Source organism: Pezoporus occidentalis, unplaced genomic scaffold, assembly GCF_034315485.1.
Source record: "Pezoporus occidentalis ecotype Australia unplaced genomic scaffold, CSIRO_AGI_Poc_V1 ctg149, whole genome shotgun sequence".
Classification (NCBI taxonomy): domain Eukaryota; kingdom Metazoa; phylum Chordata; class Aves; order Psittaciformes; family Psittacidae; genus Pezoporus; species Pezoporus occidentalis.
Window position 1 is genome coordinate 2008662 of NW_026913305.1, and position 13793 is coordinate 2022454.

Consider the following 13793-nt stretch of genomic DNA (forward strand, 5'->3'; position numbering starts at 1 on the left):
TCTACTGTATATAGGATGAGTATGTGACAACCTAGCAAGGTAGATATCTAGCCGGCCAGCCTGGCAACAGTGTAAGATTAGGGTGTCCCTTAATTGAACTGTCCTCATTATATTCTCATTATACTATTAAAAAACACCCAGGTGAAGACCCTTCCTCCGCGCAAATCACTAACCAATCACTGTAACCGGGAGTACACTACCTTGTAATTTGTGTATATAAATGTAACAACAAAATGGGCATGGGGTGTGCTTGATTTGTGGAAACTCCACCTAGCACCCAGGGCTGTAGTAAAGAAGTGCCTGCTTCTTAGTGCTACATTAGCATTAAGGAGTTATACTCTCCTGACTTCTGGTGACAAAACCACTTGTGGGACTGAAAGGAAATGCAATGAAAAGGCAGTGAGTCTCCAAAAGCAGTACAGGGAAAATTCCACGCTAACACCAGACCAGATGACAGTATGTTAAATAATAAGCTAAAAGGTAACAGAGTTTTACAATCCTATCTTGTTTTAACCTGCTCTGAGCAGATTGAAGGAGGTTAGTATGTCATCTGTACCTATCTATATAAGCACACCCTTGATGCCAACATCTGTGGAACGGTATCCTCTGTCCTTATCTTGTCAACCATTTTCAAACATCAATATTTTACTGGAATGAAGTTCAAAAGAAAAGCAGGGCAGGGGATCATATTAATTTAAATGCCACTGAGCAGGAAATTAAGCAGCAGAATTTAGGTTCTTACTTCACTATAATGAGAAAAGGAGGGGGAAAGAAAGACTTGATTTTGTTCAGTTTTGGTTTGCTCTGGTAAAAGAAGATATACATTAAGGTATCTGATCACCCAGTATCATTAAAACTCAGGTGTACAGTCAGCATAACTAAGCCGGTTAAAGACAAATTAAAACTACATGGGGAAAAAAGCCTACAGCCTTCCATAATCACCATCATAAAAGCAGTAAATTTCAATTTGTTGTTACCTGTTATTCTATCTGCGTTGAAGCTGTTTGATCTATCAAAAAGAAAAAAAAGACAGAATGACTAGGTTGAAGCAGAAGCTCCTGGCTACTGAATTTGACATTAAGGATACTTTATCAGTCTCACAACAAAGCAACACTGATAATTTGCTCTCTAACCTCAAGCTATTAGGCATTTTGATCACTATTTTTTAGCACTACATGGTACAGTCCCCACATCTTGATGCCTTCCCATCAGTATCTGTAACCAGTTGCTCACTTCAATATTCTCTTCACAAGCAGGAAGACACCACCAGTGAAGAGCTCAGTGACAAAGTATACAGAAAATACTTCTGGAATACTGTCGTGGCTTAAGCCCAGCCTGCAACCCAGAATCACGCAGCTGCTCCCTCACTCCCCCCCTTCTTCCTCCCACTGCTCCAGGAAGGACAGGGAGGAGAATCAAAAGAATGTAAGTCCCATGGGTTGAGATAAGAACAGTCCAGTAACTAAGGTATAACATAAATCACTGCTGCTGCCACCAATAGTAACAATGATAAATGAAATATCAAGGGGAGAGAATACAACCGCTCACCACCCGCCAACCAATACCCAGCCTGACCTGAGCAGAGATCTAGCCCTTACAGTTAACTCCCCCCAGTCTCTATACTGTGCATGACGTGCTGTGGTATGCAATACCCTTTTGGTTAGTTTGGGTCAGGTGTCCTGTCTCTGCTTCCTCCCAGCTTCCCCTCCTCCCTGGCAGAGCACAAGACTGAGAAAGTCCTTAATCGGAGTTAACAATGCTCAGCCACAACTAAAACCACTGGTGTGTTATCAGTGTTGTTCTCAGGCTAAAGTTGAAACCAGAGCACTGCACCAGCTACTAAGAAGGAAAAAACTGACTGCTACTGCTGAACCTAGGACAAATACCAAACAAAATAATGTTGTGAACATTTTTAGGCCTGAATTTCCTCAGTTAACCAAAAAAAACAAAAACAAACCCAAACTAAAATAAAACAGAACCCCAACCCACTATTCATGGGTTCCACGTAGGTAGAGGATGAGTAGGTGAAAGGAACAGCAGAACTGCTTCTTACAGGGGCCAGCCTACTGCATAAAACCAATTCTGTCACCTCTTGCTTTGCATTAGAAATATTTATTATTCTAAGTCCCTGTAACACGTCCATTAATATTCATCTAAATCACTTGTAAGCTACTGCCAAGAGCTATGAATTCTTCATGCTGCATGCAGTCTTTCCAAAAGTCATTTTCTAGCTTACCTTGATGGAGGCAAGAATTTTGGTAATGGCACCATTTCATCTTTATAAGTAAATGACACGACAGCGTAAGGACATACATGTCTTGGTCTTCTCCTGATTTCATCAAAGCCATATTCATAAAAATAGTACTAAAAGAGAAGTGAACACCATGTTTATTACAAGTCTGGTAACCTGTATTTTGCAAATACACTAAAATCCATGACCTTTCTTCATTGAAAGGTATACTCTGGTTCACAGAAGAGCTTACAAAATATACCTCATGATTCATTATTTAAACAAATGAAGTTTGTTTGAAACCCATTGCGCCCTACATTAACTGGTATACAAACCAAGTTGTAAGTTACTATAATTAATCACATCTATGTTTGTTTTACCAAGGGCCGATTTCTTCAAAAGGTGATATTTAAAAAAAGCTCCTAAAGGTCCTTCTCATATGAACTTTGTTATACAATCTATTAAGGTCTATTTTCACCTGCTCCTCCATCCTCTAACAAACACTGACAGGATTGACAGTAGTTCAGGAGTCAATCAAGAATGAAATAATAATTTTGCAACAATTATTTAAAAGTATATTCAGGTATAGGATAAATAACAAAAGAAATCACTGAGAAAGTATTTCTACGAGTTTTGGAGTCTATCCTTAGCGCAGTCACAAAACTCTGATGTTAAAGAAAAATGTCAGTTCAGGCAAGTTTGTAGTGAGAAATGAAAACATATATTCATCTGCCAGCCATCTGACTCAGTGCCCAGCTCTGACTTACAGAAGTCAAAAAAAGCTGCAATACTAAACAGGACATTTTCAAGTTAAGTATCCTGAAATCTATGGACTTGATAGAATAATCCAACTGCAACAGATTACTGCAGTGAACAGCTGGAGGAACAGAGCCGCCTGGAACTGATCCCATTTTGTCCTCCCCTCCCTATCTCCAAACCTAAGAATCTGGTATGGGAAATAAAAAAATAAAAGGAAAAAAAAAAGGGGGGGGGAGGAGTAAAAGGGATGAAAGGAAAGAAAAAAAAAAAAGAAAAATGCTGTTCTTTTCTAGCCAGTTTTACACTTGAAACTCCTCATTCTCTCCTCCCTGGCCTACATCCCAGTCCCCATGTATGTTCTCTAGCTATCTCTTACTCCACCTACATCCTGATTCGAAGGAGCTCTCCATCAGGTCCAGGTATATATATATGTATATATATATATATATATATACACACATGTACATATATATAAGGGAAACAGGAGAGACTGACATGTTCTTAATTTCTAATACAGACATCTCTGGGTTACTGCTAAACATACACCAGACTGCAGCGTTACAGGGCATGGTCAGTATTTGTTACATCTTCAGTGATTTTATCTCCATCATGTTGTAACTTCTGTTTCTCAAGTCTTAGATAAGAAGTTAACACATGCACAGCTTTCTTTCACCTGCGTGAGTTCGTAGGCTCGATAAGCCAACAAAGAGGTCACTTTATTTGCATTCTTTGAAACATGACACTCATGCTTTGGTGTTGGATCTAATGCACTCTTTACTGTTGATTCCATTGCTTTCATACCGATGTGGTCATATATGCTTTTCATTTTTCCCTGTAACAAAGCAGAAAATTTGTAAGCATAAGCTCGTTCCTGAAAACTGGCAAAATGCCTCAAGTACTAAAGGAAGTAAGAGCACGGAAATGAAAACAGGCCATTAAAAAAGCAACTTATATAAGTACATTATTTTCATAGAAAACACACCATTTTCAACTTCTATAAAAAATTATGATTTTTTTTTAAGCTCAGTGTCAACAGATTTTAAGCCTGGAAGGTTTCTAGTTTCTCTACAAGCAGCTAACTGTGTAAATGGAAGCCGAGTAAGTTAGGTTTAATTCACCTTTATTTTATCAGTGAGCAACAGAATCCTTCAAAAATAAGCAAGATAAATTTACCTTTATTATTTTAAAAACAATCACATCTCCAGTTGCTCCAGCTTCCAGAGGATTAGGCTGCAATAGATCAGCATACCTGGAGATATATACACCTGAAATATAAAAAACCCCCAACACATTATGGTGAATATCAAAACATTATTAGATGTGTAAAAAGCATTACAAGTTCAACATATAGCAAACAATAAAGAGACAATAATTTTTCTGGAGCAAGATCAGTGAAAGGTTGAAAGGTTACAGCTTCAAGACAGCAGAGTAAATGTTTACTTGCACCAACACCAGTATGAAACACTGCAGCAGAATATGGACACCAGCTCAGTTTAAAAGGAGCACACCCACACTGTTGTTAGTGCTGTGTCTAAGAGGCCAAGCCCTGTCCAAAGGCTCTACAGATACTGTTTTCAGGTGGGGCTTTTTTAAAGCGCTAATGCTCTGTACAATGCCCCGCTGCACAAAGTGGAAATACGCACCGAAGATAAGATACCAAAATAGGGCAAGAAAATACTGCCATCTTCAGCAATCTTTCATCCTACACTGTTGACAAAAACACAGTTTTGGAATCGTAAACTGACGCTCAAATGGAAAGCTAAAATAATTTCTTGTTTTTCAACACTTCAACCATAATTTCGTAGATTTTTTTAAGGCCTCAGACACATACTACATCTGTTGCTCTAGCTGACTACCTCAGATCAAGTAACTGCAACTGAACTGAATTACTCAGAAAAGCATCCGTTTTGCTTAGGTTCCTCTCATTCCAAGTCTGTATTTAACTGCTTTGATAAATTGGCTCCTGAACCTTTACTGACTAAGGTAGTAAAAAAATATATGCTCATGTACCTTTGTTCTCCTCACCTTGCATCTATCCTGCTTTCAACATTCATATTGTCACCTCTGTAGCATGCTACTCTTGAAAAGGATGATAACATCACTTCTTGATTTTCTATTTTAAAAGCTTTGCAAAAAAGGAGTTTTGCATCCTGCACGTCCAAATTTCTTAACTGTGACTCTTCCAGGTCTCCAATTCATCTATGCTCTTCTTGGACTTGAGGATCTAAGAACTTTAGCTCTATCTACATCAATACTAAGCTGAGCTTCAATTGCCATTAGGTATTTCTGTATGCATATACATGCACATATGTATGTACAAATTAGTCCCTTGGCCTCTCTACTGTACAGGGAAGACACAATACACTGGTTCCAGTTAAGCCAAAATGAGAATTAGGTCTTCCCTGCAGGAAAGGAATTAAATAAACTAGTCAAAACCAGAGTTATGAAATAATGTCCTGATGTCAATCTACTCTGCTAAGAACAATTAAGCTGTGACGTTCCTGCACTATGTGACAGAAAAAGGACTGAAAGTTTACACAACTGCATCACATTATCTGCCAACTCACACTGAACAATACCAGCACATATAATCAAAAGATAGTTACCCATGGAAGGGCTGCCGAGAATTGTTATTTTGGAGTGGCCCACCTGCAGCCCCTTTTCACATATGCTTTGGATCTGAAGAGAACAGACATTTTTGTTTAAGCAAGTCTATCCGAAAAGCCAGAATATGAACAGAACAGTGAAGAATGACAATCACACAATTTTGATTGAGCTAAAACAAGATCAAACCCCAAAAAGCCTCACAAGCAAAACCCAGACTGAACTGCAATACAAACTATTAAACTGCAGAAGTCAAATGCTCTATATAAAGCAATTACACAGATTCACCTGTAACTTAAGAACAGCCTCCCTATACCTTAAACACACTTTATGAACGTTACTTGCTTTTAATACACAAAGCAGAAGGAAACCTGGCAAATGATTTAATACTTAGGAAGTCCTGGCTCTATAACAGCAGGAAAACAACAAAAACTCCCTGTCCATCACTGCCATTAAAGATGTATAACCAAAGAAGAGACAGAGACAGTAAGGTCCATTATCTAGTATTACATGTTACCTTCTCCTTAAGGTAACCTCTTCTTGATGCAGAAAAAAATAAACCAACCCAAAACAATCAGAAAACCCCCAAAAATCCACACCACCAAAACTCAACTGCAATGAAAAAACACAACTCCTTTTCAATTAAAAAATAAACACAAAACCACTAGAAACCAGCATGCCACCCAGAAGTCGCTTTTTAGTTATGAAGCAGAGCCTAAAACAGAGAAGATACTTTACAGAAACATGCACATGGAGCATCTCTAATAGCAGAGAATAAAGGACTTAAAAGGTGACATAATATTGTATCCCTTTCCAATATTGCAAAAAAATAACTTAGTGATTGTGTCAATAAAAACATTCAATTTAAAAAACAAAACCAAACTTCCAACTGAAAAGCAAGAGAAAAAATTTTGGATGGAAGTTTTTTCATACCTGAGGTCGATCAACCATCAGAAAGGCATAGGCTTCCGAAAGTTCTTTTTCTGGGCGACCATCAAATTTCAGCTCTCTGCGTTTTTCTGTGTACTGTTAAGCAGAAAGTTATTAACACATAAGAAAAATTACTTAATGTCACATTCAAGTGTCAATGTTCCAAAGCCCCATCTATGTTAGCAGATCCAAGTGTACAAAAATAATAAGATGAAGTTGAATGAGACTATAGTATGCTAAAATTCTATTTCAAACCCACTGCACCATGGAAAAAATGTCATTGGCTTCATCTGCCCAGAGATTTGTTTGTTTAAAGAAGAGACACTCCTCAAACAAACCTGTTTGCAGTAATGTTTTATTGTTATCTTTGTAGCATAACTAGCCACAAGCATCCAGCTCAATGCCTTCCCTATCATCTTTGAAATAAGCCTTTTCCTCTTATTAGAAGACAGATCATTATATTTCAGGTTGCGCATGTACTTTTGCAGCTGCACCTCACTGCTACTCAGGTGTTTTTTATCAGTTGCAATACTCGTTAGCTGTAACTATGTTACAGTAATGAAGAAAAACAAATACACATCAGAGCTTACCATACAGTTTCAAGATAATAATTACAGCAAACCAATTATATATTCTATTACAACATACGTGAAGCTCGCTGGAACTGGGACTGAAAACTTATTTCTCAGTTTGGATTTAAGAGACACTGCATAAGGTACAGCAGAACTGTTTCAACCAAGCTGCTCAACTTACAAGTGATCACCTCTTTCAGGTGGTACTCCTTGGAAAACAACAGAATTACAGAGACTGTGTGAACTTAAGTGTCAGAAAACAATTTTCACCTTAAGTTTCACAGGGAGCATCAGGCCTTTCAGACAAGGCACTGTAACATCTTTCCAGGTTATTAAAACCACATAAAATTTAAGAAAATGTTTGAAAACTTAAAATGCACAGAGATGAGCACCAAATACAACTTTTTAGTCTTTTCTGAGTATCTGGCAGGCAAGATATTATACCTATGCACTAACAAACTTGCCTGAAAAATAGCTGTTTACACTTTTGAGGATGTCAGTTTGTAACTATGAAGCACATGAGTACAAAATAATCTCTAGGTCTTTGCCTCTGGACTCAGAAAGGACATTAAATTTCATTTGACCTGTACCTTATTCATAAACAGAAGCCATAAATATACTCACTTCCTTCTCCAACAGTTCACTGTGAACTAAGCTGGCTCTCTTGTAACTAAAACTGGACACTGAACTTGGTTCCAAGTAAGATGAATGCAGAATCTTCACAATATCCTCAAATTCTCGAGATCCTGCAGCTACTGGCTGGAAAAGTGCTATAAAAGAGAAGACAAATGGTTAATGCTTCAATTTAGAATACAAAATGCCTGAAGTATTTGAGAAAGATGGAATTTGGGGCAGAAAGTTTAACCTGAAGTTGTCTGGAATTATAGCAGCTTCAAAAAAATAAAACAACCCACATTTCCTTAGGAGTTGTTACTCTTCAACAGCTGGTTCTCAGCAGCTTAGAAGGGAAGCACCTCAAGTCTGAATTTACCCTTTGAAAACATCTGATATGTATTGCAAAACACTGTAATTAAACTTCTATAACTTTAATTAAACTAATTAGCTCTTTTAATTAAGAACTGCAAATTGGTCTATATAAAAACCTTAACAACAGATTCATAGCTGTGCCTCTCTTTAGAGCCCTTACGGGGCTGTTTGTTTGCTTATCGTAATAAGGCTAAATATGAATAAATTCAACACTGTCTAAATAAGTCCAGTAAGCTCCTGGTACTGAAGACACATTGCCTGTGTTCATGCTTTATCATCTTATCCTTTAACGAGAACTGCTTTAGAAGGACAGCCTTTCATTCACTGTTGTACAGATACACCTTCCAGGCAAACCTTTGCACGAAAGTTTACACAGCAAAGTGTTCATCTCCCCAAGCTTCTTCAGTTGTATTTGGGTACTGAAGGTGACAAACTGATCAGAAGAGCAACCTGAGAGTAGGCCAGCAGAGAATGTGAGCAGAAGCTTTGAGAGTAGTGCCTAAGAAAAGAATACTTCCCAGGAAACTGAACCAGTTCAGTATGACAAATGTTCTTCTCCTCAGAGTAACTTCCAAAATGCCCCAAGCAGCACAGTATTGTTGTGGTATTTGCAAACTTCAGACAGTCAGCATTCCTAGCAGGTATTTCTGAGACTGCTTTTGCCCTTTTTTCTCTACCAGAATAAACCCCCAAACCACCATCACCTGAAAACACTAGAAGTTACAAGAGTCAGGAGTAAACTACAGTAATACCAGTCTCACATAAAAGACAATCTACGATTACTCAAAAAACAAATTAATTACACCTTCAAGTTCATTAAATCAGATGGTAGTAGATCCAGACAGTAATCTTTTCCTCATTTGCAAGAAATATTTACTGCATTAGCCTCAATATAAACCAAGTGTTTTGAATAAAAACTGACCTGGTTTATCTAGTAAAAGCTGCATTTACACAAAGAGTTTATAACATAATATCCCATGCACAAACCAAAGTAAAGCAATGATTCCCAACACCAGCAACAATGAAGAAGTCATTTTTTGAAGAGTGCAGGTTATGGAAGTGATTAAGAAACCATTGTTACACAACATCCTTTTCAGTAACAACGCCTTCATTCTTGAAAGGCTGACAGCAATGCAGGCGGAAAGATAATTGGAAGAAAATGAAATTCTCAACTTTGTATGACTAAGATTGAATGCATTTGTACTGAAGAGAAAAAACACCAGTAAAATATAAAGCAAACCTACTATAGATCTACAGACACTGGAAAAGCACCTCCCACCCCCACACACCTCTTTATTCCTTCTGAGAAGGAGTTACCAAACCCCACTGTTGTGGTGCAAGAGTTTCACAGATTGCCTGTTCCTCTTGTCTCTGAAAGGACCAGTGAAGGCAGCAAGGCACCAATGCCAGCTGCATGTTCAAATTTCCCATTTTCGTATTGGTGATTCCTGTACTGCACCCCTTCCCCTAGAAACACATGCTCAGCCAAACACACCCTATTTCTTTCATCTTCAACCCAGGTGAGGACAAAGGCTACAGGACTAGCTAGACAGAGTCACCACAAACTACAAACAATGCGTTCCCTACTTCCCAGACACAAATCTAGGAAAAGGCACATTATTACATCCATTAAGACCCTGCCATTCATTCAAATATTGTCAATTATGTTCCCATTTGTGTTTAAACATTTCCTGCTTTGCAGAAAGTTCTGGCAAGAGAGCCAAGACAGCCTTGCCCAAGAACAGCAAGCTACAGAGAACCTAGTATACAACTATCTCTCAACAGATTTATGGAAGAGCTCTACTCAATCCCCTAAATTACTGAATACAGCAAAATAGAGTTTTTTTAAAAATTGTTGCTTTTTTCAGTTTCTTAGCAGAGGACTGAGAAATATGTTTTACTGCTATTGTTACTTATTATTCGGTAATATACTTTCTTGCTCTTCACCAAATTTATATCTTCCAAGTTCACCAGAGAGACTACTGAAGGCAGCAGCAGGACTGTTGCTATGCTGTAGTGAACACAGATCAAAACTGAAATATTTTGAAGTACATGGGCATAAAAGTCCCTTTTGAGATTCCAATTTTTAAATCTGAGAACATATAGAGCATTAAAACAAGGCTGATTCCTCCTAAATGATCACATCAGTGCACAAACAAGATCCTACTTCCACCTTTTGATGAGAAAATGCTTAACAATCCAAAAACGTCACAGTAATGGAATTTCTGCTCCTTTGAATGTGCACCATCCAAGCGATACAAAGTGAACAAAAACAACTACACCTATAATCTTGCTGTAGTTTACTTCATGCATAAACTAAGAGTGATTGGGTTCACGATCTGATGCCATCCATTGTCTGGGAAAAAAAGAAGCACGAACAAGGTTTGTTGAATGTGTAATCCTCACAGAAAGAAACACACTACTTATGTTCTGAAGATCCCTTATAAACACCAAATTTTATCACATTGTCTACTAGCAGACAATCCACACTCCATCTGAAAACTAGACAGCACTCACTAGGAATTTCTCTGGGGCAGCCTGCTCATTTTGTGTCTATTGCATTGTTTTTCTGAGCTGCCAAATACTGAATGGAGCATGAAATAACTACTGAAGTGACTAAAGGACAGCACTGTAACTAGAACGTAAGTTATTTAGCTTTGAATTTCAGATCAACTATCACATATGGCAGTCAAGAAATCTGTCAGAGGGCATGGCATAAACTTTTTTTCCTTCTTGATGCACGATTCCTCACACACACTCATCATATGCTCCCAAATTCGCTTCCCAGTTGTTCCAGAACTTGAGGCACTGCAGTCTTCAGGTTCCTACTAAAAACCTGAAACACTAGCCAATGAGTTAAGTGGCACAACAATACTTTTCAATTTGTCATTGAAAAGGAGTGGTATTGAGAAGCAGGTATTTTCCAGGGTTACAGGAGGTATAGAAGAGCTCCTACCTCACCCAGTAGTAAGCACTAAACTAGACCTTCCATAGCAGTCACCAAGCCTTATGTCCACAAGCAAATGATGAGATTAAGCTTGCCTCCAGTCCTACATCAAAGACAGTAGTATGTACATACGTATTTTTCAGGCTCAGTATACAAACCTTTTGTTGGCATGCTGCACCTTTACTGACCCGTGTAAATTAAAGTGATTTATGTAGGGACTAGCTTGCAGTATCCTTATACCACATACAAGCCAATTATTATGGGTTTTGCTGGCCTGTTCTAAGTAAAAATAAGCAAAAGAATATTGGTTTTGTTCAGTTTCTACTCAGTGTATTGTAACATATATGAATACTATTAGGTGAAAACTTATTTTTGGCAATATAGCACGTAGTCAAGGGACAGACATTAGACTGGATGATGTTCAGAAGTACGTTCATTCCCTACAGGCTTTAGATTTCTCTTTCACAGCTGTCTGGTGCTTCAACATGAGAAACAGTTTGGAGCTAGAACGTCTGGCTGGTTTGGGTGGTTCTTCTAAGTCAAAATGTGGAGAAGAGAGACATTCTCCTTAAGGAAACCTGAAATTTTAAGTGAACTTAAGAAAACTATTCTATTTTGAAAGAATGCTAGCACTCCTGTGAACACACAAGTGCTCCTGCTGCAAGAACTTCACTGAGAAGCACCATTTTAAGTTTTCATTTTTTAAGACTGACACCAAAAATGTATGGCGTTAAGAGATCGGAAAATGAACCACCAAATATTATTAAGAGAAGAAGGGACAACCTAGACCTCCAAGCATTTCTAAGACTTTCATGGATAAAATCAAGACCTTTTTCCCTGACTCAGCCTAAGAAACAGAAGTCAGTTAACTTGGCAGATTATGGAAATAGATGTCCAATATTAATCAACAAGAAACCGACTGTTGCTACTTGAGCATGTGTTTCGGAACTGTCTTTTGGTACAAGGCCAATTCACATAGTTCAACAAGTTAAAAAATGCTCTTCCGGTATTTTATCTTGAAAATTCATTTTCTTCATCCTATTAAACAAGGACCAGTGAAGTTTTGGGCAGACTTGGAAACCAAGGAAGACGTGACAACTGAATCAGAAGAGGCCATAACAACAAGTACTAAGGTAATAAGAAGACATAAGCTACTCAAGAGAGAGTAACACCAGTACCAAACTGTATGTCCTGGGAAAACAAACTTGCAAGACAGTTCCAAGCAGGAAAACCAATTCACGCACACCTTAAGGAAGACTCTCTGTGACAAGCAATCAGAGTTAGTTTTAAGAAGTATGTTTCTTCCAGATGCATTTCTTCACATCAGCAAGGTTCTGCTACTTTCAGTCCCTCATCAATCTCCAGATAGAGGTGGACATGTCAATTCCAGAAAGACTAAATAAGCAACTTAATCCTGGTTTCCAAGACTTCATGGTTTGGGAGTTTTTTGTTTCCAGAACACATTTTGGTGCTTAAAAAAAAAAAAAAGAACCCCAAACAAAATCATCCTGTACAGATTTTATAACCTACGCATGACAGACCAGTCTTCACAATCAAAACACCAGGTGTATCTCAGGATGCTACGTCCAGGAACAAAATGAAGGTTTAAAAACCAGAACAACTCCAAAACAAGGAAGTATGGAGGAAGCTTGCACATGTATTGTTTTATGCTGGAATTCAGAATGTAGCCAAGAGAGCTCTTTTGAGAGGTGGCATTCTGATTAACAAGATGGACTCAAACATTTGTGCTAAGCATGTACAGTGTATGCCACTGCAATGTTAAGATAACCTATGCACCTCTGATCTTATAGCTTAGCTCCAGACTGATTTAACTGCATCATTTCCCCAATGCCAACAGAGAAATTGGCTGGCCTCACAGGTCGTGGTGGCAGCCCACTTTGCTAGTCTTGCCTGTGACAGACACGCTCTCCCACAGCGCTTTGTGTTGTGGTATCGCAAAATGTAATACCAACAATAATACGCAACTCTAAGATCAAAAGCACCATGGATTGAATGGAGGTCTATTTTGAGAATTCTGGAAACCCTAAGTCATCAGTATGATTAAAATAGCCAAGCAGCTTTCTGTAAGCTGAAAGGGCAAGAATAAAAGACAAGTACACTAAAAAGTAAGCCCTTCAGAATTAGGTCAAGTGACCTTGACTTTAGTGAGTGAATTTTAGAAGCAGCGAAAAGAATGGCTTCCCGTCCAAATGCCACAGAAGCCTGATGTTTCAACTACATAGTCTAAAAACTTGTTACACGCCATAGGAGACGGTTCTGCACAGGCAAATGATGAATTAGAGCACCCAGAAAGGTATTTTGCAGGTTTCTATCCACACTGGAACCAAATGCTAGAAAGGAACTTCAAAAGCCTGTGGTTAAGTACTAAGCGTATCTGAGATATATTTAAAGGTATTCAAATGTAACCACCCCTGGTTTGACATATGGAAGTACAAGAGGCACCATGTTTTAGCCAGACATTTTTCTGTCAGATGAGTAAGACTTTTTTTTCCCCTCAAATCAACCCAGTCCTTTTTACAACGAATCTGTGCCAGACTTGCTCCCCTTCATGGGGTGGCAATGGGAAGAAATGGAAGAAAAGGAAAATGAGGATATTACTGCCAAAACCAGAAGGGAAAGACTTGATAATGAAATAAACCTACCTTCATCTCTTCCTTATGAAAGAAAACATTTCAAGAAGTTAGATGTTAGACTCTTAAGAACTAGAACCTTGTGAGAACAGGTTTGATTTTTTTTATACATA

At 38.3% G+C, this 13793-nt stretch overlaps 1 protein-coding gene across 4 annotated transcripts in view; it reads right to left on the reverse strand.

Moving 5' to 3' along the window:
- Nucleotides 1–13793, reverse strand: part of TASOR (transcription activation suppressor) — a 32255-nt gene that overhangs the window by 17163 nt on the left and 1299 nt on the right. For all 4 annotated transcript variants that reach the window (XM_062610691.1, XM_062610690.1, XM_062610693.1 and 1 more), the window contains exons 2-8: nt 7720–7865; nt 6527–6619; nt 5596–5668; nt 4163–4254; nt 3663–3821; nt 2237–2364; nt 978–1009 (exon numbers count right to left, since the gene is read on the reverse strand). In XM_062610691.1, coding sequence (XP_062466675.1) covers nt 978–1009; nt 2237–2364; nt 3663–3821; nt 4163–4254; nt 5596–5668; nt 6527–6619; nt 7720–7865 — 723 coding nt within the window. The remainder of the gene's footprint in view (nt 1–977; nt 1010–2236; nt 2365–3662; nt 3822–4162; nt 4255–5595; nt 5669–6526; nt 6620–7719; nt 7866–13793) is intronic.